Source organism: Pipistrellus hanaki (assembly GCF_964339955.1).
Source record: "Pipistrellus hanaki genome assembly, chromosome: 9".
In the NCBI taxonomy this organism is placed as follows: Eukaryota; Metazoa; Chordata; class Mammalia; order Chiroptera; family Vespertilionidae; genus Pipistrellus; species Pipistrellus hanaki.
Genome location: NC_140511.1, coordinates 7521884 through 7547129, shown reverse-complemented (window position 1 = coordinate 7547129; position 25246 = coordinate 7521884). Strand labels below are relative to the sequence as shown.

General features: G+C 48.1%; 2 protein-coding genes across 2 annotated transcripts in view; one reads left to right on the top strand and one right to left on the bottom strand.

Annotated features, from left to right (window-relative positions):
• The window catches only part of CBL (Cbl proto-oncogene), a 94926-nt gene that overhangs the window by 9458 nt on the left and 60222 nt on the right, over positions 1–25246 (top strand). The window contains exon 2 of the mRNA XM_084895568.1: positions 23314–23561. Within this exon, the coding sequence (XP_084751694.1) occupies positions 23314–23561 (248 nt within the window). The remainder of the gene's footprint in view (positions 1–23313; positions 23562–25246) is intronic.
• Positions 3508–4288, bottom strand: LOC311628394 (malignant T-cell-amplified sequence 1-like). Its single transcript, XM_084895641.1, has one exon. It carries the CDS (start codon positions 4218–4220, stop codon positions 3621–3623), a length of 600 nt encoding a protein of 199 aa, XP_084751767.1. The 5' UTR covers positions 4221–4288; the 3' UTR covers positions 3508–3620.

Below are 25246 nucleotides of genomic sequence, written 5' to 3'. Positions count from 1 at the left end.
TGTCTGGGAAGCTCTTTATTTTTTTATTATTTTTTATTTTTTTTTTAATATGGAAAGCTCTTTATTTCTCCTTCAACTTTAAGTAATAGCTTTGCTGGGTAGAATAATCTTGTAGATAACTTACTGGTTTTCTCTTGCTGCTTTTAAGACTCACTCTTTGTTTCTTTTTTTTTTAAATTAAATATATTTTATTGATTTTGTACAGAGAGGAAGAGAGAGAGATAGAGAGTTAGAAACGTCGATGAGAGAGAGTCATCGATCAGCTGCCTCTTGCACACCCCCTTCTGGGGATGTGCCCACAACCAAGGTACATGCCCTTGACCAGAATCGAACCCGGGACCCTTCAGTCCCCAAGCCGACACTCTATCCATTGAGCCAAACCGGTCTCAGCTGTTTCTTTAACCTTTTGTATTTTAATTATGATGTGTCCTGGTGTGGTCTTCTTTAAGTTCATCTTGTTTGTGACTCTCTGTGCTCTTCCTGGTCATGTGTACAAGTCTTTATCCTTAACCAGGTTAGGGAAGTTTTCCGTCATTAAAAAAAAAAAAATTTATTTATTGTTGAAAGTATTATATATGTGTGTCGTGTCCCCCCCCCCCATTGAACCCCTCCAGTCTCTTCTCCCATCATTAAAAAAAAAAATAGGTTTTTAATTTCTTACTCTCTTCTCATTCACTGTTTTCAGTCTTGCTTCATCTTCTCTACTGTTGATTCCTGTAAATTATTCTTTTTATTCACGTATGCTGCAAGCCTGACCAGAAGCCAGTAATCACTTTATTTTAATTTAATTTAATTTAATTTAATTTAATTTAATTTTATTTTTTAATATATTTTATTGATTTTGTACAGAGAGAAAGGGAGAGAGATAGAGAGTTAGAAACATCGATGAGAGAGAGTCATCGATCAGCTGCCTCTTGCACACCCCCCACTGGGGATGTGCCCGCAACCAAGGTACATGCCCTTGACCGGAATCGAACCCGGGACCTTTCGGTCCCCAAACCGACGCTCTATCCATTGAGCCAAACCGGTTTCGGCATTTTTTTAAAATTTTATATATTTTAATCACTTTAAATATAATTGGATTAAGTGCTCCAATCAAAAGACATAGGGTAGTCCTGGCTGGGTTGCTCAGTTGCTTGGATCATTGTCCTGAACACCAAAAGGTTGTGGGTTTGAGTCCTGTAATGACACATATCTAGGTTGTGGGCTTGATCCCCGGTTGGATTGGGTACAAGGATCAACCACACAATGTTTTTCTCTCATATTGATGTTCCCCCCCATCCCCCTTTCTTTCTCTTTTTCTTTTTTCTTTCTTTTTTTTTTTTTAAATATATTTTGATTTAAAAAATATATATATATTTTATTGATTTTGTACAGAGATGAAGGGAGAGAGATAGAGAGCTAGAAACATCGATGAGAGAGAGTCATCGATCAGCTGCCTCTTGCACACCCCCTACTGGGGATATGCCCGCAACCAAGGTACATGCCCTTGACCGGAATCGAACCCGGGACCTTTCAGTCCCCAAGCCTACGCTCTATCTATTGAGCCAAACCGGTTTCGGCTATTTTATTGATTTTTTACAGAGAGGAAGAGAGAGGGATAAAGAGTTAGAAACATCGATGAGAGAGAGACATCGATCAGTTGCTTCCTGCACACCCCCTACTGGGGATGTGCCCACAACCAAGGCACATGCCCTTGACCGGAATTGAACCTGGGACCTTTCAGTCTGCAGGCCAACGCTCTATCCACTGAGCCAAATCGGTTTTGGCTCTCTCTCTCTTTTTCTTTCAAATCAATAAAAGCATATTATCTCGTGGGGAAAAGAAAAAAAGACATAGAGTAGCTGTTTGATAAAACAGAACAAAATGCATATATATGCTGTTTCCAAGATTTACTTTAGATACAAAGACACACACAAACTGAAACTAAAGATTTCATGCAAACAAAAACAAACAAAAAAAGCTATGATAGCAATACTTATATCAGACAATGTAGACTTTAAAAGAAAGGCTGTAGTAAGAGACACAGAAGGACATTTCATAATGGTTAAGGGCTCAATTCAACAAAAGGGTATAACCTTTGTATACATTTTTGTATGCAACATAGGGGCACTGAAATATATAAAGCAAATATTGATGGACATAAAGGGAGAGATCAACTGCAATACAGTTATAGTTGGGGACTTTAACAACCTTTGACATCAGTGGGCAGGTTTTCCAGACAAAAAATCCAAAAGGCATTACTGCGGCCTCAAATGACACATTATAACAGATGGATTTAATTGTTGATTTTAGAGCATTTCATCCTAGAGAGCAATAGAATATGTTTTCTCTTCAAATGTACAGGGAACATTTTCTAGAATAGATCACTTGTTAGTCCACAAAGCAAGTCTCAGTAAATTTAAGAAGATTGAAATCATAATGAGCATTTTCTCTGACTATAGTGGTATGAAAAGATAAATCAATTACTAGAGAGAAAAAAAAAAACCACCTGAAAAACACAAACACATGGAGGCTAAGTAACATGTTATTAAACAATGAGTAAGTTAATAGTGAGATGAAGAAGGAAATCAGAAGATACAAATATAAGTGAAAAAAGCAACCCAAAATCTCTAAGTCATAGCAACAGCAGTTCTAAGGCAAATTCATAGCAATACTAGCCTCCCTCAAGAAACAATAAAAATCTCAAATAAGCAATCTAACCTTACAGCTATAGGAACTAGAAAAAGAACAACAAAAAAAGCCCAAAGTGAGTAGAAGTAAAAAAATAATAAAGATCATAAAGATCAGAGCAGAAATAAACAAAATAGAGTAAAACAAAATCAATACAAAAGATCAGTGAAGTTTTATCTATGAAAAGATAAACAATATCCATAAATCTTTAATCAGACTCATCAAGAAAAAAAGAGGACCCAAATAAGTGAAAAAAATAACAGCAAAGAAGTAATAACAGACATTACAGAAATACAAAGGATTATAATAAAATACTATTAAAATTATACCAACAAATTGAACAATCTGAAATATATGGGTAAATTCCTAGAAACCTACAATCTTCCAAGACTGAATTGAGAAAAAACAAAATCTGAATATACCAATTACAACCAACAAAATTAGATCAGTAATAAAAAAAATTCCCAATGGATTGGATGGCTTCACAGATAAATTTACCAAACGTTCAAAGAAGAACTAACTCATATCCTATGTGAGGTGATGGATGTCAACTATTGTAAATTGACTGTGGTAACCATTCCACATATAACATGTATCAAATCATTATTCTGTACACCTAACACAAAAAGATGCCTCTTCTTTTTCCTCCCTCCAAACCTGCTCCTATTGGCACTACCCACCTGCCTCCCCACCTAAAAAAGCACCTTGAATTAATTAACATCCTATATTTGGGAAGAAAGATGCAAATAATAGAATTTATGAATCAGTACACACACACACACACATATATATATATATATATATATATATATATATATATATATATTAGCATCTTTTGAATTTATTCAGCACAACTACAGAGGTATTGTCTTCATGTGTCACACACAGACACAAACACAGATATAGCACAATATCCGTATTTAGCCTAAGTGCATTCCTTCTGAGGCTCATTTATATGTCTTCATATGCCACAGCCCATCATTTAAATAATGGATATTTTCAATGCCAATTCTTTTGTTGACTTTCTCAATATCTTCTGCAGACATCTTCATGACCCCAACCCACAGAGCATGCTGTTTTCCTTCTGCCATGATGGCAGCAATTGTATCTACTGCAGCAGGGTAAAGTTTAGCTCCAGGAGAAGTTAAGCCTGGACACATGATATTTGCTCCACTGAGTACAAATTTGATGGCTCCTTTATCAACCTGTTGGTGTAGCAATATAAAGGGATATTTGTGAAGTAATCTTAGGGTTGGATAAAAAGGTCCTTCTCTTTGTCTAAAAAATAGTAACTCTCCATTTACTGTAAGGATTTCTATATGTTCATGGCATCGCACTATTTTGACAGGATCTTTCTTAGGCATGATTTGATTAAGCCATGGTTCAATACCTGGAAATTGCTCTATCAATTGGTTCTTAATACCCTTTATAACTGAGGTTTTCAACTGGATGCAATTGGACACATTTTCTTTTTCATCAAATTTCTTGAACATGATCCAAGGTGAAGGGGGCGACGCTGGGGAAGGGCCTGGAGGGGCGGATTTCATTGGCACGGGTCCGGCGGGTCCCCTTACAGGAGGAAGGCTGGCACTGGCAGGCGGAGCTGTCTTCTTTCTCAGTTCCTATATATTTTTTTAAAAATTTATTGATTGATTTCTGGAGAGAGAGAGGAAAGAGGAGAGAGAGAAATGTTAATTTATTATTATTTTTTTATTTATTATTATTTTTTTAAAAATATATTTTATTGATTTTGTACAGAGAGGAAGGGAGAGAGATAGAGAGCCAGAAACATCGATTAGAGAGAGTCATCGATCAGCTGCCTCTTGCACACCCCCTACTGGGGATATGCCCGCAACCAAGGCACATGCCCTTGACCGGAATCGAACCCGGGACCCTTCAGTCCCCAAGCCGACGCTCTATCCATTGAGCCAAACCGGTCCCGGCAGAAATGTTAATTTATTATTCCACCTATTTATTTATTCATTGGTTGTTACTTGTATGTGCTGTGACCGAGGATTAAGCCCGAGAACTTGGTTAGCCGGACAGCGCTCTAACCAATCGAGCGCTCAGCCATGGTCTTACTCCCTTCGCCCTGCCTTCGCCTCTGTCTGCCTGGTCACTGACCCAGGCGGAGTGCTTGGCGTAAATTCTGTACTACAGGAGATTGCGCTATCGTGGTCAGTGACCACATAAGTATGCACAGAGTGGTAGATCTCAAGTTAAATATAGCATCCATATTTCTTCTGTGCTTATTTTAACTTCTTAAGATTGTAAGCTCCATGGGGAGCAGCTGGAGTCTGCTTATCTGCTGCATTGTCCAGTCTGTAGGTCTGACACAATAGTAAGGGCTTTTAAATAGTTGTTACCCAAAGTATTTACTGAAAGGGAAGGGTATAGAGATGGGAATGATTTTAATTACATTAAACTGACTTATTTCTTGCTGTAGCCCTTTAGTGATTTCATCCATTCATCTGTCCGTCCGTCCATCCATCCATCCATCCATCCATTCCTTCCCTTTTGAAAATTTTTATTTTATTTGTGTATTTACTTTTTAAACACAATGGTTTTATTTTTTATTTTATTTTATTTAAAAATATATATTTTATTGATTTTTTACAGGGAGGAAGAGAGAGGGATAGAGAGTTAGAAACATTGATGAGAGAGAATCATCAATCAGCTGCCTGTTGCACTGGGGATGTGCTGTCAACCAAGGTACATGCCCTTGACCAGAATCGAACCCGGGACCTTTCAGTCCGCAGGCCGACGCTCTATCCACTGAGCCAAACCAGCTTTGGAAATGGTTTTATTTTTAAAATATATTTTTTAATTGATTTCAGAGAAGAAGGGATAAGGAGAGATAGAAGCATTAATAATGAGAGAGGATTATTGATTGGTTGCCACCTGCACGCCCTCTACTAGGGATCATAATTTTTATGATCTGCAGATTCCTCTTCTTTGTTTGGGCTTTGGAGGTGCCCAGATGAGGCCCAGCTGTGAAGCAATGCAAGCTGCTGGGGGGCCTTGGGCCTTCATTTGGATGTTCTGGGTCTCACTGACTCAGCTGCAGTTTATTAGGTAAGTTTAGATTGCAAAAGGCCAGGCAATTCATATGCAAAAGCCTCTGTGGACATCTTAAGTGGGCCGGGTCTCAAGGCAGAGTAAACAGCAATGGCTTCCTGTCAGCCCTGCCCTAAGCGGCCCCTGGTCTCAGTGTCCCACGGTAATCACTGCAAGCACCTGTGAGAGAAAACTGCCCTCGAGTTCCACCCGATGCCAGACAGTCCAGTTTCTCCCCGTATGAGTCTGGGTCCCCAGAGTCTCAGTGGAACTGGAGTACAAACCAGTTGGAAGCTTGTGTCTCCCTCCCAATTGAGAAAGACAGCCGCGTACTCAGTTGCCAGCCCTTACCGCATGCCTGTGCCTCCGTGCCTCTGCTTTTACTTCCGCAGCTCCTCTGAGTCTCAGTGTGCTTTGCTCTTCCCTTCTAGTTGTAGAATTTCCACTCAGCCAGCCTTCCTGTTGTTCTGGGTGATGTCAGTTTTGTCTTGTAGTTGTAGTTTTGAAGTGGTTGTGCGAGGCAGCAATTTCAGGTGTTTACCTATGCTGCCATCTTGGTTTCTCCTCTATCATCCGTTTCTTATAGATGTGGTAGGCTGAGAGGTTATGTAACTTCGTTAAGAGTGGAGGCTGACCTGGAATCAAGCATTACGCACAGTCTAAGGTGTAGTTGTTTCCTTTGTACAATACCTTCTTGGATGTATATAATGAAGTCTGCATAACAGAAAGCCATTTATTCAGAAAGGGACCTTATGTCGGCACACAGCATCATTGCACATATAAACAAATCCACTGCCATCACACAACCAGGCAAAGTACACATATTATTTTGAACTAGAGGCCCGGTGCATGAAATTCGTGCATGAGGGGAGGTGTCCCTCAGCCCAGCCTGCACCCTCTCTAATCTGGGACCTCTCAAAGGCAGTCGGACATCCCTCTCACAATCCAGGACTGCTGGCTCCCAACTGCTCACCTGCCTGCCTTCCTGATTGCCCCTAACCACTTCTCCCTGCCAGCCTGATCACCCACTAACCACTCCCCTGCCAGCCTGATTGTCTTAACTGCTCCCTGCTAGCCGGATTGCCCCTAACTGCCCTCCCCTGCAGGCCCAGTAGACCCTAACTGCCCTTTCTTGCTGGCACAGTCACCCCTAACTGCCTTCCCCTACAGGCTTGGTTCCCCTGCAGGCCTGGTCCTTCCCCACTGCCCTCCCTTTCTGGCCATCTTGTGGTGGCCATCTTTGATCGCATGGGGATGGCCATCTTGTGTGTTTGAGTGACAGTCAATTTACATATTACCTCTTTATTAGATAGGATGATATTAATAGAGTGTATAGCCCTAATGGGTTTGGCTCAGCGAATAGAGCATCAGCCTATGGACTGAAAGGTCCTGGGTTCGATTTTGGTCAAGGGCACGTGCCCAGGTTGTGGCTCCATCCCCAGGAGGGGGCATGCAGAAGATTGCTGATCAATGATTTTCTCTCATCATTGATGTTTCTATCTCTCTCTCCCTTCCTCTCAGAAATCAATATATGTATATGTGTTTAATTAGTACAATTCAATACAATATCTTATCTACTTTTAAGTTAAGGGTTTGTGTCTCTTCAAATTATGTGTATGGCCCTAGTTGGTTTGGCTCAGTGGATAGAGCTTCCATCTGTGGACCAAGGTCCTGGGTTCGATTCTGGTTAAGGGCACATACTTGTTTGCATGCTCTCCCTGGCCCAGACCCTGGTTGGGGCTCATGCAGAAGGCAAGCAGTGATGTTTTTCTCACATCGATGTTTCTCTCTGTCTCTCCCTCTCTCTTCCTCTCGCTCTAAAAATCAATGGAAAAATATCTTTGGGTGAAGATGAAAAAAAAGAAATTATGTGTCCTGGTTATTTTGCATAGAGGTTTGTCCACCTTACTTTCCCATCATACTGAATTCACGTTGTCTGTGCTAACATCCATACTGTTCTTCATCGCTCTCCCTCACCAATGCTCCTCAGGCCCAGGCTTTGTCTGAGCTTCCATTCCTATGCCCAAGATAGAGCACTTGCGAGTGAAGTGAAGTAGAATCAGAATATAGTCCCTCTTCTTCTATGTGATTAATTAGGGGGATAAGGTAGAGAATATTTTCATTTTTAATTTTAAAAAATTATAATGCTTAATTAAAGTAACATTATAAGTAATGTCACCCTTTTTTGTTATAAAGATCATTGTCATTGTAAAACATGAAGTGTTGTTTTATGCCTATTTTGATAAGCTCCCCCGAAAGGATGTAACATTTTTTTTTTTTTAAGTCAATCTTTATTGTTCATATTATTACAAAGGTTCCTCATTTCTTCCCCCCTCCACCAGGTTCCCACCCCACCCTCTGCCTCCTCCCCATCCCCCATTGTCCTCATCCATAGGTGCACAGTTTATGTTCAGTCTCTTCCTCCCTCCCTTTCCCCGATAGTAAATCCCTTTTCAGATAGTAAATCTGTTACTTAGCATTTTCTCATATCAATAATACCTCCACATGCCCAATGATACATTTCACACAAAAGACATTTCCAAATAGGTCAACCAGCCTCATCCAGGCTCCACCCAAGGCAATCACAGATCAACACCCCAGCCCTATACTAACTCAACACATCCAGATCTAAGCCTTCATCACTTGATTCAGCAGACCCTCAAGTTCCCGCAAAAGTTTCCAGCCATGTCTGAGAGGCAGCCGTGGGCAGGGACAGGCGAGGAGCGAGCTGTTTCGGGCCTAGCTGCTCCGGGCCTGGCCTCTGTTGCTCTGGTTCGTTCCACAACCAGCTGCTCCGGGTCTGGTCACTGCCGCTCCCGACCTAGTTGCTCTGGACTTGGCTGTTGCTGCTACAGGCCTGGCCGCACCCGACCCAGCTGCTCTGGGCCCGGTTGCTCCGGTCCCAGCCGCTCCGGGCCTGGCCGCTCCCAGCCTGTCAGCCGCTGCTCCGGGCCTGGCCGCACCAGACCCGGCTGCTCCGGGCCTGGCCGCTCCCAGCCTGGCAGCTGCTGCTCCGGGCCTGGCCGCTCCCAGCCTGGCAGCTGTTGCTCTGGGCCTGGCCGCTCCCAGCCTGGCAGCCGCTGCTCCGGGCCTGGCCACACCAGACCCGGCTGCTCCGGGCCTGGCCGCTCCCAGCCTGGCAGCCGCTGCTCCAGGCCAGGCCACACCAGACCCGGCTGCTCCGGGCCTGGCCGCTCCCAGCCTGGCAGCTGTTGCTCTGGGCCTGGCCGCTCCCAGCCTGGCAGCCGCTGCTCCGGGCCTGGCCACACCAGACCCGGCTGCTCCGGGCCTGGCTGCTCCCAGCCTGGCAGCTGCTGCTCCGGGCCTGGCTGCTCCTAGCCTGGCAGCCACTGCTCCGGGCCTGGCCGCACCAGACCCAGCTGCTCCGGGCCTGGCCGCTCCCAGCCTGGCCGCCGCTGCTCCGGGCCTGGCCGCACTCGACCCGGCTGCTCCGAGCCTGGCCGCTCCCAGCCTGGATGCTCCGTGCTTGGCTACTGCTGTTCTGGGCCTGGCTGCTCCCAACCCGGCTGCTTTGGGCCCGGCTTCTCCAGGCCCGGCCACTCCGTGTCTGGGTGTTCCTGGACTGGCCACCCTGGGCTTGGCCGCCTCTGCCTCAGGCCTGGCTGCCACTGCCCCAGGTCTGGCTGCTCCAGTGCTGGCCGTTGATGCTCTTGTTCTGGCTGCTGCTGCTCTGGGGCCTGGCCACTGCTGCTCCGGGCCCAGCTGCCACTGCCTTGTGCCTGGCCACTCTAGGCCTGGTCGCCGCTGTTCCAACATTCTGTCCCTTTTTTCTCTTTTTTTTTCTTTTTAAAAAACAAAACAAAAAACAACGCATTTATGTTGCAATGTTGGCTGGTGCGTTGAGTTCTGACTTAGTCTTTGATTTTTCAAGATCTTCTTTGTATTCTTTCTTAAGTAATTTTACTATCATTTGCTCTCACTTGATTTCTTCACATTGAGAACTTCTTTGGTTTCTTCCTCCTTGTCCTGGGAGCTCAGCAGGTTGGCCTGTGGCACCCCTTTGTTCTCTGCAGGCTCCTGCGCAGCTTCAGCCTGTTACCGGGGTCGGAGCCCGCCCAGGAAGCAGCCCCCGTCCTTGGCTCCGTTGCCCGCGCTCGGCAGTCGAAGGCTCAGGGGCACCCCCCCCACCTGGGGGCCCCGTCGCCCGGCTCCTTGCTGGCGCCCGGCTGGTCGGTGTCCGGCAGGGGCTCCTGCTCCTCGTCGCGTTCCTCCAGACTGGAACTTTCTTTCTCCCTCCCATTAGGGGAGTCCAGGATCAGAGTCAACAGACTGTCCTCTGCGCGCAGTGTGCGCGACTCTGGGGGCTTGGCCTTTTACCGAGCTCCCAGGACTCCACCTCACAGTCCCCTCTCCCCCTGCCCGAGCCTGGGTCCCCAGGGACTGGCCCAGACCTGGAGTTCGGGGCGGTCTGGACTGAGGCTCAGCGCCACCGCCTGAGGCTTTGTTTCTTCCGGCTAGGGTAATCCAGCATCAGAGTCAACATTCAGTCCTCTGCGCTCCATGTGCGCGAGACTCCGGGGGCCCCGCCTTTCGCCATCCCCCGGAATTCCGCCTCACACCCCCGTCTCCCCCTGCCGGAGCCTGGGTCCCCAGGGTCTGGCCCATAACTTGGGGCTCAGCGCTGCCTGTTCGGGGGTTCAGCCCAGGCTGGGGGTTCTATTTCCTTCCTGCCAGGGAACGCCAGGCAGCACCCAGCCCTCTCCTCCTCTCCGGCTGCGACATCTCCGCGCGCATGCGTGCGAGCGCACAGCATGTCTCCGTACCTTAGGCTTTTTTTCAGCTCCTCTGATTTTCCTTCTGGTTTTCTCCCTCCTTCCTATTGTAGAGTTTTCAGTCAGTCGACTACCTGTAGCTCTGGGCAATGTCCACTCTACATTTTAGTTGTATTCCCTTGAAATTGTTGTGAGCTGCTGCGGCTAGGTGTCTACCCGAGCAGCCATCTTGGATCCTCCAAGGATGTAACATTTTAAATATTTCCTTATGAAAAATGAGCTCAATTGAGCATTTCATGTGATTCGTGATTGAATGCTGCAAGGCCTGTAGAATAAAAGCAGTATTAGGCCCGGAAGAAGGTTTCAGAAAGGGACCTTATGTCGGCACACAGCATCATTGCACATATAAACAAATCCACTGCCATCACACAACCAGGCAAAGTACACAAGGTTTCATCCAAGAAGGTATTGTACAAAGTGTGTGACTTTGGTGGAAGTTTTTGGTGATTCTTGCTATAGTAAAGCCTGTTTTTAAAACAAGAGTAGGGACAAGTAGGTTTACAGCTGATCACATGGAAAATAATACAGTGGTTAATTAATAACCATAGAAGAATAAACTGTGTCTTACGCACTCACAGCTGGCACCTGCCTTCCCGCCCTGTCGTTGGTCAGCAGCGCACACAGCGCACACAGCGCACCTGGCAAGTCAGGAGCCGATTGGCCGCCTCCTCACCACCAGTGTTCATGTCACAAACATACAGTGACGCTCACAAGGAAACTCTCTAATGACCATCCCAGAACATTAAAGAAAAACGGACCAAGTACTAGTTTGCAAACAGTCTGAACTTCAATCCCATTTTCTAAGCTGGTAGTTCTGATCTACTTTAGGTTTGTCAGAAGAGGGAATTGCAACCAGCAAGTCATTGTGACACGTCTTCCTGATTAGCACATGCCGCGCTGGAAGGAAGTAGGTGGGCGTAGTCAACAAGGAGCGGGAAGCCAGCTCAGCTCGGCCCGGGGGTCCAGAAGGAGGATGGGAAGGGTGCTTACGATGGCATCAGTGGTGCCCTGTGGGGGTGCGGCCCTGGGGGGATGCCACCCTCAGAAGCTCCGGGCCCTCGGAGCCCCTCAGAGGAAATGGCTCTGGTCTCCTTCCTGCAGCTGCCGGGCGGACGGGGCGCCTTGTCCAATAGACTGCTGCCTGCGCACGTTGGTGAGCGCACGGCCGCTGCTCAGCCCTGGGGAGCCTTAAGGAGAGGCCAGCGCGTTGGTCCTTCAGGGAGTGGGCAGGTCCTGACTCCTGCTCCCCCTTTCTCAGGCCCGCTGGGAAGAGCAGGGCGTCAGTGCAGCACTCTGTAGAAAACCATTATGTGCCATAAGATATTCAGAACAAAAGGCACCGGTCTTTTTACACTCATGTTCCCCAGTGACTACCCTGCAGAGGAACCCCGTATCTAAAATGTGGGGTCCACCCTTCAGTCCTTATCCCTTCCCCTAAGCGCCCTGGGAGGCTGACCGGGCACAGTGCCTTTGAAAGGTTCATTGACTTGGTTAAAGCATTTACTAAGACTGCGACCAAGTTCTAATCACCCCTCAGGTTGTAGTTTACAGCTTCACAGCTGCTGATGCATGAAAAGCTCACATGTGTCTTTTGAGAATGAAATGGAAATTTAGAGAGAGGAAGTAACATGTCTAAGCCGCCCAGCTAATACTGTTTTTTTTTTTTATTTTTTTTTTTATTTTTTTTTTTAAATCAATCTTTATTGTTCATATTATTACAAAGGTTCCTCATTTCTTCCCCCCTCCACCAGGTTCCCACCCCACCCTCTGCCCCCTCCCCATCCCCCATTGTCCTCATCCATAGGTGCACAGTTTATGTTCAGTCTCTTCCTCCCTCCCTCTCCCCGATAGTAAATCCCTTTTCAGATAGTAAATCTGTTACTTAGCATTTTCTCATATCAATAATACCTCCACATGCCCAATGATACTTCACACAAAAGACATTTCCAAATAGGTCAACCAGCCTCATCCAGGCCCCACCCAAGGCACTCACAGATCAACACCCCAGCGCTATACTAACTCAACACATCCAGATCTAAGCCTTCATCACTTGATTCAGCAGACCCTCAAGTTCCCGCAAAAGTTTCCAGCCATGTCTGAGAGGCAGCCGTGGGCAGGTACAGGCGAGGAGCGAGCTGTTTCGGGCCTGGCTGCTCCGGGCCTGGCCTCTGTTGCTCTGGTTCGTTCCACAACCAGCTGCTCCGGGTCTGGTCACTGCCGCTCCCGACCTAGTTGCTCTGGACTTGGCTGTTGCTGCTACAGGCCTGGCCGCACCCGACCCGGCTGCTCTGGGACCGGTTGCTCCGGTCCCGGCCGCTTCGGGCCTGGCCGCTCCCAGCCTGACAGCCGCTGCTCCGGGCCTGGCTGCTCCCAGCCTGGCAGCCATTGCTCCTGGCCTGGCCGCACCAGACCCTGCTGCTCCGGGCCTGGCCACTCCCAGCCTGGCAGCTGCTGCTCCAGGCCTGGCCGCTCCCAGCCTGGCAGCTGCTGCTCCGGGCCTGGCCGCACCAGACCCTGCTGCTCCGGGCCTGGCCGCTCCCAGCCTGGCAGCTGCTGCTCCGGGCCTGGCCGCTCCCAGCCTGGCAGCCGCTGCTCCGGGCCTGGCCGCACCAGACCCGGCTGCTCCGGGCCTGGCCGCTCCCAGCCTGGCAGCCGCTGCTCCGGGCCTGGCCGCACCAGACCCGGCTGCTCCGGGCCTGGCCGCTCCCAGCCCGGCAGCTGCTGCTCCGGGTCTGGCCGCTCCCAGCCTGGCAGCCGCTGCTCCGGGCCTGGCCGCACCAGACCCGGCTGCTCCGGGCCTGGCCGCTCCCAGCCTGGCAGCCGCTGCTCCGGGCCTGGCCGCACCAGACCCGGCTGCTCCGGGCCTGGCCGCTCCCAGCCTGGCAGCCGCTGCTCCGGGCCTGGCCGCACCAGACCCGGCTGCTCCGGGCCTGGCCGCTCCCAGCCCGGCAGCTGCTGCTCCGGGTCTGGCCGCTCCCAGCCTGGCAGCCGCTGCTCCGGGCCTGGCTGCACCAGACCTGGCTGCTCCGGGCCTGGCCGCTCCCAGCCTGGCAGCCGCTGCTCCGGGCCTGGCCGCTCCCAGCCTGGCAGCCGCTGCTCCTGGCCTGGCCGCACCAGACCCGGCTGCTCCGGGCCTGGCCGCTCCCAGCCTGGCAGCTGCTGCTCCGGGCCTGGCCGCTCCCAGCCTGGCAGCCGCTGCTCCTGGCCTGGCCGCACCAGACCCGGCTGCTCCGGGCCTGGCCGCTCCCAGCCTGGCAGCTGCTGCTCTGGGCCTGGCCGCACCAGACCCGTCTGCTCCGGGCCTGGCCGCTCCCAGCCTGGCAGTCGTTGCTCCGGGCCTGGCCGCACCAGACCCGGCTGCTCCGGGCCTGGCCGCTCCCAGCCTGGCAGCTGTTGCTCTGGGCCTGGCCGCTCCCAGCCTGGCAGCCGCTGCTCCAGGCCTGGCCACACCAGACCCAGCTGCTCCGGGCCTGGCCGCTCCCAGCCTGGCCGCCGCTGCTCCAGGCCTGGCCGCACCCGACCCGGCTGCTCCGAGCCTGGCCGCTCCCAGCCTGGATGCTCCATGCTTGGCTACTGCTGTTCTGGACCTGGCTGCTCCCAACCCGGCTGCTCTGGGCCGGGCTTCTCCGGGCCCAGTCACTCCGTGTCTGGGTGTTCCTGGACTGGCCACCCTGGGCTTGGCCGCCTCTGCCTCAGGCCTGGCTGCCACTGCCCCAGGTCTGGCTGCTCCAGTGCTGGCCGTTGATGCTCTTGTTCTGGCTGCTGCTGCTCTGGGGCCTGGCCACTGCTGCTCCGGGCCCAGCTGCCACTGCCTTGTGCCTGGCCACTCTAGGCCTGGTCGCCGCTGTTCCAACATTCTGTCCCTTTTTTCTCTTTTTTTTTTTCTTTTAAAAAAACAAAACAAAACGCATTTATGTTGCAATGTTGGCTGGTGCGTTGAGTTCTGACTAGTCTTTGATTTTTCAAGATCTTCTTTGTATTCTTTCTTAAGTAATTTTACTATCATTTGCTCTCACTTGATTTCTTCACATTGAGAACTTCTTTGGTTTCTTCCTCCTTGTCCTGGGAGCTCAGCAGGTTGGCCTGTGGCACCCCTTTGTTCTCCGCGGGCTCCCGCGCTGCTCCAGCCTGTTGCCGGGGTCGGCGCCGCCCAGGAAGCAGCCCCCGTCCTTGGCTCCGTTGCCAGTGCTCAGCAGTCGAAGGCTCAGGGGCACCCCCCCCACTGGGGGCCCCGTCGCCCGGCTCCTTGCTGGCGCCCGGCTGGCCGGTGTCCGGCAGGGGCTCCTGCTCCTCGTCGCGTTCCTCCAGACTGGAGCTTTCTTTCTCCCTCCCACTAGGGGAGTCCAGGATCAGAGTCAACAGACTGTCCTCTGCGCACAGTGTGCGCGACTCCGGGGGCTCGGCCTTTCGCCGCGCTCCCAGGACTCCACCTCACAGCTCCGTCTCCCCCTGCCCGAGCCTGGGTCCCCAGGGACTGGCCCAGACCTGGAGTTCGGGGCGGTCTGGACTGAGGCTCAGAGCTGCAGCCGGAGGCTTTGTTTCTTCCGGCTAGGGTAATCCAGCATCAGAGTCAACATTCAGTCCTCTGCGCGCCATGTGCGCGCGACTCCGGGGGCCCCGCATTTCGCCGTCCCCCGGGATTGTCTCCCCCTGCCGGAGCCTGGGTCCCCAGGGTCTGGCACATAACTTGGGGCTCAGCGCTGCCGGTTCGGGGGTTCAGCCCAGGCTGGGGGTTCTATTTCCTTCCTGCTAGGGAACGCCAGGCAGCACCCAGCCCTCTCCTCCTCTCCGGCTGCGACCTCTCCGCGCGCGCGTGCGTGCGAGCGCGCAGCATGTCTCCGTACCTTAGGCTTTTTTTCAGCTCCTCTGATTTTCCTTCTGGTTTTCTCCCTCCTTCCTATTGTAGAGTTTTCAGTCAGTCGACTACCTGTAGCTCTGGGCAATGTCCACTCTACATTTTAGTTGTATTCCCTTGAAATTGTTGTGAGCTGCTGCGGCTAGGTGTATACCCGAGCAGCCATCTTGGATCCTCCTGTTTTGTTTTTTTAAAAATATGTTTTATTGATATTCCACAGAGAGGAGGAAGGGAGAGAGATAGCTAGAAACGTCGATGAGAGAAACATCGACCAGCTGCCTCTCGCACAACCCCCCACCGGGGATGCGCCTGCAACCAATGTACATGCCCCTGACCGGAATCGAACCTGGGACCCCTCAGTCCGCAGACCGACGCTCTACCACTGAGCCAAACCGGTTTCGGCTAATACTGTTTTTTTATGTGTATCTTGAACTGGTATTCAGACTCTATTAAGTGACTTCTTATAAACCAGTGCTTCTTACAACATGAATTCAGATTAGCTGGGCAAGCATGTCAGATTCAAAGGCGAACACAGGCCAAATAAACAGGTTGTAGTGTATATGGGCCACAAAAAAACAAAAGCTTCAATTTTTTCCATTGATTTTTAGAGAGAGTGGAAGGGAGGGGGAGAAACTTGGAGAGAGAAACATCTATGTGAGAGAGACACATCCATTGGTTGCTTCCTGCATGCGCCCCAACTAGGGGCCAGGAATCAAGTCTGCAAGCTAGGTCGGTGCCCTTGACTGCAATCCAATGTGGGATCCTTCAGTCCATGGGCCAGTGCTTTAACCACTGAGCAACTGGCTAGGGCTGCTTTGTCCTTTTATTTATTTATTTATTTAAATATATTTTATTGATTTTTTACAGAGAGGAAGAGAGAGGGATAGAGAGTTAGAAACATCGATGAGAGAGAATCATCGATCAGCTGCCTCTTGCACACCCCCTACTGGGGATGTGCCCGCAACCAAGGTACATGCCCTTGACCGGAATCGAACCCAGGACCTTTCAGTCCGCAGGCCGATGCTCTATCCACTGAGCCAAACCGGTCCCGGCCTGCTTTGTCCTTTTAAAAATAGAATCCATGTCCTGGCAGGTTTGGTTCATTGATAGGGGTGTCGAACTCAATCAGAGAAGGGGCCAAAATCTAAAATCCAGCCTAAATCGTGGGCCGAATGGTTTACTGAACATTCATAAACTGACAATGTCATAAACTGACAGCGGAGTGCAGTGATGACAGCGCGGTGCGGGCCACATTGCAAGGCCTGGCAGGCTGGATTTGGCCCGCGGGCCTTGTGTTTGACACATGTTGGTTAGAGTATTGGCCCACCGACTGAAGGGTTGTGGGTACTATTCCAGCCAAGGCCACACACCTCGGTTGCAGGTTCCCAGCCCCAGTATGGAGTGTGGGGGAGGCAGCCAATCCATGTGTCTCTCTCATGTCAATGTTTCTCTCTTCCCCCTCCTTCCTCCCCTCCATTCTCTCTAGAAATCAATGGGAAAAACATCCTCAGGTGAGGATTAAAAAAAAAATAAACTAATTCTCTGACCAGGCATATTAGTTAAACTCTAAACTAGGGGTGTCGAACTCAATCAGAGAAGGGGCCAAAATCTAAAATCCAGCCTAAATCGCGGGCCGAATGGTTTACTGAACATTCATAAACTGACAATGTCATAAACTGACAGCGGAGTGCAGTGATGACAGCGCGGTGCGGGCCACATTGCAAGGCCTGGCGGGCTGGATTTGGCCCGCGGGCCTTGTGTTTGACACATGTGCTGTAAAACAAACACCGAACAAACTAGAGGTGAAATGATTTTAGCATCACATGTGGGTGACTGGCCCAGCTGAGACGCTGCTGTGGATTAGGACAGCGCCGCGCCTGTCTGGTCTGAGTCCCTCCCGGTCCCCGCGCGCTGCCTGTCTTCTCGGGGATTAAGCAGTGGGTTACCTAATGACCCCACTGAGCTGCCCACTCTGGCAGAGAGCGCAGTGTGCCCAATGCAGTGAGTGTGGCAAGGTGCATGACGTTCACTAAGGCACCTAAGACCACTCGGAATCAGCTACCATATTTAAATCAATAAACGAGACAAGGGTTGTGGGTGGAAGATTATTTTGGGGTGGGCAGTGCGCTAATATACATATTTACACTTGTACAACTGATATCTCTTCACGTTTCTGAAACTTGAAATTTCGAGAAATGAAAGGAAATGAAAGTCCTATGAGACTTGAGGAGTTACTTGATCTCTTTTATTTGTAGAGTTAGAAATTGAGATGAATAACTTCATGTCACACCCCAGACTGGAACCCAGGGCTCCAGACTCCTGGTCTGGTATCTCTTTTGCTATACTTCCTATTCGCTGGAGCAATATACATTCTTTTAAGACTGTAATCCAAGTTTACATGTTTTAGGTGAAGCTCAACATACTGAATACTCGGTTTTGAGTGCTATTTTAATGTATGAAATAGTTTGAAATGAAAATCGCTTCCATGGATAAGTTGAGGTCTACAGAGATGAAAAGTACTTAGGTATGCCTGGCCGGCGTGGCTCAGGGGCTGAATATCAATCGATGAACCAGGAGGTCACGGTTGGATTCCTGGTCGGGGCACATGCTTTGGTTGTGGGCTTGATCCCCAGTGTGGGGTGTGCAGCCGAGCAATGATTCTCTCTCATTAATGTTTCTCTCTCCCTCTCCCTGCCTCTCTTTGAACTCAGTAAAAATAGATGAAAAAAGTAATACTTATTCATTTTATATACTTACAGTTTTCTGCTTAATTATAAATACAGGTTCCTTTGTGATCAGAATAGGATTAGGTTAGGCACTGTTCTCTCTAGCTTTTCTAGTTTTCAAAAATGTAGCAGTTTTTTTCCCCAAAATGTTTTTCTCTTTATTTTTATTATGAAGAATTTCAGTGCCAGGGAGGATAAACAACAAAGTCTCTTGCTTTGCTCTACCAGCTGATCATATACTGTGATCATAAGCTTTTTAAGGCCACAAACGTGTCTTTTTTTTTCTTCAAGGTGCTTTTCATTCTGTCCTTATCAGCATTTATTTATTTATTTATTTATTTATTTATTTTTAAATAAACCTTTATTGTTCGAAAAAAATTGTAGCAGTTTTGAAGCACAATGTTATACCTCTGCAGTGTGATCATGGCCCTTTCCAAAGTTTTCCTATTGATCGTTGAGCGTTGGCAGCAGAAAGAGGAGGCAGGCCCGTGAGAAAGCTGCTCTGAATGGAGGCTGTGGCGGCTGCACAGTGCTGCGGTCCCAGAGCGGCGCACGCCTCTCGTCATGTCCGCGGGGTGCTGTGCATGTGCCGTGTGAAAAGCAGCCTTCTTACTGCGGTGAGGCTTGGGAAGCACAGAGAGCTGGCCACAGAGATCAGACGGTCAGGAAACTTTTATCTGGCAGGAATTATCTGGTGAGTTTTTAAGTTAATGATGACTGCCGATTTAAAATTCACTAAGTAACAGGGCAGGCTGCTGTGGCCTTCGATATTTGTTAACTTTTGGTTGGTAATTTGTTGAATTATTAAGAGCCTTTTTAAAAAAAATATTTTATTGAGTTTTTACAGAGAGGAAGAGAGATAGAGAGCTAGAAACATTGATGAAGGAGAAACAGCCATCAGCTGCCGCCTGCACACCCGCCACTGGGGATGTGCTCAAAACCAAGGTACATGCTCTTGACCAGAATCAAACTTGGGACCTTTCAGTCCCCAGGCCGACACTCTATCCACTGAACCAAATTGGTTTCAGCCACAGAGCTTTTTTTTAAAATTTGTTTTCCTATAGGTTATAAATACTTAAGGCATTTTTTTCTTTTCAGAAGACTTTAATATCCAAAGAATAGTTCAACCGATATACACTGTTTCCCTGAAAATAAGACAGTGTCTTATATTAATTTTTTCTCCCAAAGTTGTGCTAGGTCTTATTTTCAGGGGATGTCTTATCTTTCCATGCGCTAGGTCTTATTTTTGGAGGATGTCTTATTTTCGGGGGAACACGGTATTTTCTTTATTGTCAGTGTTAGTATTGGACATTCAGGTTGTTGGTGGAGTGCTGGTTTTCCTGGTCAGACACTTAGTCTACAAAGGACCTTGTCCGAGCTCACATTCTGAGGAGAGAGAACACTCCTGGGAGGTCCATAGTACTAATTTGAAATGCAAATTGATCCAGCATTTTGGAACGTTTTTTAAACTTGTGATAGTGTAAGTCTGGTATGTTATTGTGGAGTGCTATATGAACATTTGTTGATTGCATGTTATAGCTTGGACAGTATATGTAAGATCAGAGCAATGTTAGTTTAGTTTTTAGTTGTTGTTACTGAAAGGAAATATATCTTCTTCCCAGAGATTTTAGACAAATATTACATTTTAACATGATCGCCTGGTGTTAATCCAGTTGCTTTTAATTAGGAAGAACATATGGATTCGTGTGTTTGGCCCTGGGTATAAATGAAAGTGCTTTTGTCGGGAGCTCTGCCTGGTTTGGACCTTTGAAGGGGTGGTTCCGTAGCATCTGTAGGTTGTTGGTCAGCCTGTTCTTGGGCGGCCCGCTGTTTGTTCTATTCCGTGGGAACCAGTTAGTCAGAGGCCATGCAGAACTGGAAGGTAGTGGTGGGTTGGCCAGGATGGTAGGAATAATGGTATCAGTCTCTAGGAGTCAGCAGAGGGTTATGTGAGGCCCACCACTGCATCGTCATAGACACTCCTGCCCCCTGTGTGAGCGTTGTGGACAGGGGGAGGGACTGGCCTTGTGAAAGCCCACTTCATTGGACACCGTGCTCTTTCCCAAAGAGGCAGCATCGTCTCCTCCAGGTGGAGAATTGAGGCCCAGATGTTAAGAAATTTACTAAAGGTAAATGACTGATACAGGATATTTTCTTTATATATATATATTTAATTTTTTAAAATTTTATTGATTTTATACAGAGAGGAAGAGAGAGGGATAGAGAGTTAGAAACATTGATGAGAGAGAATCATTGATCAGCTGCCTCCTGTACACTCTCTACTAGGGATGTGCCCGCAACCAAGGTACATGCCCTTGACCGGAATCAAACCTGGGACCCTTCAGTCTACAGGCCGACGCTCTATCCACTGAGCCAAACCAGTCAGGGCTGATACAGGATATTTTCAAAAATATATTTTTATTGGTTTTAGAGAGAAAGGCAGAGGGAGAGAGAGAGACAGAAACATCAGTGATGAGAGAGAATCATTGATCTGCTGCCTCCTGCACACCCCCGACTGGGGATGGAGCCTGCAACCCAGCCATGTGCCCTTGGCTGGAAGGGACGCTTCAGTCTGCAGGCCAATGCTCTATCCATTGAGCCAACTAGCCAGGGCTCATGTTGATTTGTTAAAAAGTTGTTGTTTGGCCATAGCCAGTCTTTGCTCAGTGGATAGAGCATCGGCCTGTGAACTGAGTGGTCCCAGGTTCCCTTCCAGTCAAGGGCACATGCCTGTGTTGTGGGCTCGATCCCCAGTCGGGGGTGTGCAGGAGGCAGCCGATCAATGATTCTCTCTCATCACTGATGTTTCTGTCTCTCTCTCCCTTCCTCTCTGAAATCAATACAAATATGTTTTTAAAAAAGTTGTTTGTTGCCTTATTCCTCTCAGATTGAGTTTATTCTTATATTATTATTTATTAATTATTGTATTATTTTCTCAAACAAACAACTGTAAAGCTATGTTGTCCCACCCTGTATTTGTTGAATGGATACATTGAGAAAAAAATCAAAATCAGCAGGTACAACTTTCTTTTAAAAAATATATATATTTTATTGATTTTTTACAGAGAGGAAGGGAGAAGAAGAGAGAGTTAGAAACATCGATCAGCTGCCCCCTGCGCACTCCCTACTGGGAATGTACCCTTGACTGTACTTGCCCTTGACTGGAATCGAACCTGGGACCTTTCTATGGCTGCTGCCCTGCCCGGAGCCACACAGCCAGATCCAGGCCTCCGGGAAGGGACCACGGGCAGCGGCCACCGAGGCCTGTGTCACTGCTGTGCGGGCAGTGCCTTTCCCTGAGCCCTGAGCTGCCTTAAGCTGCTTTTCCACAAACTTTTCAGTTTTGTTTTTAGACAGAGGGAGGGAGCGAGGGGGAGAGAGATGCGTATTAGAGAGAAACCTTTATCGGTTACTTCCCTTAGGTGCCTTGACTAGGGATGGTGCCCTCAGCCTAGGTGTGTGCCCTGACCGACCGACCGGGATGGAACCCGCTGCCTTTTCGTGAACGGGATGATGCTCTTACTGAGCCACCCGCAGGGCCTGGGAGGCCTAATGTAGTTATTGCATAAAGACAGCAAATGTCCCCGTGGTTTTTCTCTTGATCTCTATCTTTTATGCCACTTCTGATTCTGAATTTCGGCACATGTGTGAATCTGTGTTTTTTGTTTTTTTTCTCCTGTTCCATTTGGCCATTTACTTACTGTCTTTGGTCAATATCACTATTTTATTTATTTATTTTTACTTTTAAAAATATATTTTTATTGATTTCAGAGAGGAAGGGAGAAGGAGAGAGAAACATCAACTGAGGCTTGTTTCTCTTTCACATCAGTGTTTCTCTCTCTCTTTCTGAAATCAATAAAAACATTTTTAAAAAATTAAAATAAAAAATTACTAGGCAAATTCTGAGAGACCTGCGTTTATGAGAAGTGAGCTCCATGCTTCGCGGGGTCCACAGCCTCTCCGCCCTGCCCCCTGGCGGCTGTTCAGAGGCGGTACCCGCACACACTTACCTCCGGGGCCATGCGCTGGGTCTTGAGACTCCTGCTCTCAGGGCGGGAGCCGCACCACAAGGAACCTGCGTATTTCATCCGCTCTTTTTAGGCGTTTGTGTGGGTGTCCCCCTCTTTCCACCTTCCCGCCTTCCTGCTTTGGTTGTGTAGTCTGTTACATGTTGTCTGAATCATTAGCCTCCCATTTGGTTTTACGCTTCTAGGGGAACCAGTAAAAATGTAAATAGGCCCTGGCCGGTTTGGCTCAGTGGGTAGAGCATCGGCCTTCGGACTGAAGGGTCCCAGGTTTGATTCTGGGCAAGGGCACATACTTGGGTCACAGGCTTGATCCCCAGGAGGGAGCACGTAGGATGCAGCCAATCAGTGATTTTCTCTCATCGTTGGTGTTTCTCTCTCTCTCCCTTCCTCTCTGAAATCAATAAAAATATTTTTTATTTTTTATTTATTTATTTTTTTAAATTTTTTTCATTCTTTATCTGCATATTTTTTAAAATATATTTTATTGATTTTGTACAGAGAGGAAGGGAGAGAGATAGTTAGAAACATCGATGAGAGAGAGTCATCGATCAGCTGCCTCCTGCACACCCCCTACTGGGGATATGCCTGCAACCAAGGTACATACCCTTGACCAGAATCGAACCCAGGACCCCTCAGTCCCCAAGCCGACACTCTATCCACTGAGCCAAACCGGTCCCGGCAATAAAAATATATATATATATATATATATATATATATATATATATATATATATATATATATATATATATATTTTAGAAATGGGCACATACATTGGCCACATTTTTTTTATTTTATTTTATTGATTTTGTACAGAGAGGAAGGGAGAGAGATAGAGAGTTAGAAACATCGATGAGAGAGAGTCATCGATCAGTTGCCTCTTGCACCCCCCCCACTGGGGATATGCCCGCAACCAAGGTACATGCCCTTGACCGGAATCGAACCCGGGTCCCTTCAGTCCCCAAGCCGACGCTCTATCCATTGAGCCAAACCGGTCCCGGCTAAAAATATATTTTAAAAAAGTAAATTGATAGCCTGTGGACAGGAGTTTGGATCATTTCTTGTATTCTTACCCATGTTTCACAATTCTGCAATAACACAAATTTTATAACTTTTTTAACGTAGAAAAGGAGCTTGTCCTTAAGGTCCTCCACGTAATAGCCCCTCTTTCCCACTTGTTTCAGGTGGTGCGGCTGTGTCAGAGCCCGAAGCTGGCGCTCAAGAACAGCCCGCCCTACATCCTAGACCTGCTGCCGGACACCTACCAGCACCTGCGCACTGTCCTGGCAAGATACGAGGGGAAGATGGAGACGCTCGGAGAAAATGAGTACTTTAGGGTGTTCATGGAGAATTTGATGAAGAAAACCAAGCAGACCATAAGCCTCTTCAAGGAGGGTAAAGAAAGAATGTACGAGGAGAATTCTCAGCCGAGGTAATGGAGGTCCTACACAAATGTTGTGCAGGTCTGTGGCCACTTGTGTGGGTGGCATGTAGAGGTGGTTTTAATTTTCTGTCAACAAGAATGCAGAGCTGACACTGGACTTGAAGGCGGGCTTAGAGAAAAGGTTGCCCCGAGGACGCTGGACTGCCCCTCGCTTCCTGTGGAAAGCCATCGCTTACAGTCAGAAGGGGAGTGTGAGCACAGGTCCTCCAGAGACCCTGCAGGTCATGAAGTTAGGTGGGTAGGTGAGAGTTTGAAAGAAAGAGGCTGAGTGTTAAGCTGAGGTATAATCAGGCCAGATTTTGCCGGAGCTGTAGCATATTAGATAAATTGTAAGTATGGGATAATAGGAAGACAAATTGAGGCAATAGTTTAGATAACTTTTAAATGAAATGTAGTGACATGACATTTCTTTTATAGGTAAAGTGACTTTTCAAATAGAATAGATATTGGCAAATGTAAGTCAATTCAATAAATATTTGAGGGATCACTATATATTTTTTTATTCTTACTAAGTATCAAAAACTATTGGCTATCCTGTTATTGGTTATTGGAAGCTACATACTAGGAGAAAAGTAGGTTGATTATATACACTGAGGGGCCAGATTATTATGATCTTTGAATGCATGATAATCTGGCTACTGTGTGTGTGTGTGTGTGTGTGTGTGTATGTGTGTATTTGTATCTACACTAATAAAAGAGAAACATGCAAATTAACCATCACTCTGCTATACCTACAAGCCATTCCCACCAGCTAATCAGGATCAAGTATGCAAATTAACCCAAAAGGAAGGAAGGAGGGAGGGAGGGAGGGAGGGGGGAGGAAGAGAGGGGAGGAAGGAAGGAAGGAAGAAAAGGGGGCTGGGACCTTGGGTTGCCTGGGGGTGATAAGGCCAGATGGGACGGCAGGGGTTGTTGGAGGTAAGCATATCAGCAGGGGGAGCCAGTTGGGGGTGAGCAAGCCATCAGTGGGGGTCAGTTGTGGGTGATCAGGATACCGGCGATGGGGTGACCAGGCTGGCAGGGGAGCAGTTAGGCGTCAATCAGGCTGTCAGGGGAGTGGTTAAGGGGTGATCAGGCTGGCAGGCAAAAGCAGTTAGGGGCAATCAGGAAGGCAGGCAGGTGAGCAGTTGGGAGCCAGCAGTCCTGGATTGTGAAAGGGATGTCTGACTGCCCATTTAGGCCCAATCCCAGTAGGATCCTCCCTCCGCCCCTCCCCGACCCCCTCCTCCCAGCCTCTCAAGGGGTGCCAGATTGGAGAGGGTGCAGGCTGGGCTGAATATATATATTGTATATTAGGGGCCCGGTGCATGAATTCATGCATGGGTGGGGTCCAGCCAGCCTGGCCAGGAGGAGGGGACATGGACGGTTGGCTGTCCTTCCTGCTGGTCCAACTCCTGGTCCAGGGGACAATTTGTATATTATCCTTTTATTATATAGGATATACACTGAGGGCCAGATTATTGTGTTCAGAGATCATAATAATCTGGCCATTCCGTGTATGTGGATATAGTTGTATTTGGTCTTATTCAATTGAAAGTAAAGATTAACTCATCTAAAACAAGTAAAAAGTCTAAGTTCCACTAGTTGTTTTTAGGGAATAAACTACTCTTTTTTAAAAAAAAAAATATATATATATTTTATTGATTTTTCACAGAGAGGAAGAGAGAGGGATA

Coding starts and splice junctions, on each gene's coding strand:
- LOC311628394 (XM_084895641.1), bottom strand. CDS start 4,220: ATGAAATCCGCCCCTCCAGGCCCTTCCCCAGCGTCGCCCCCTTCACCT.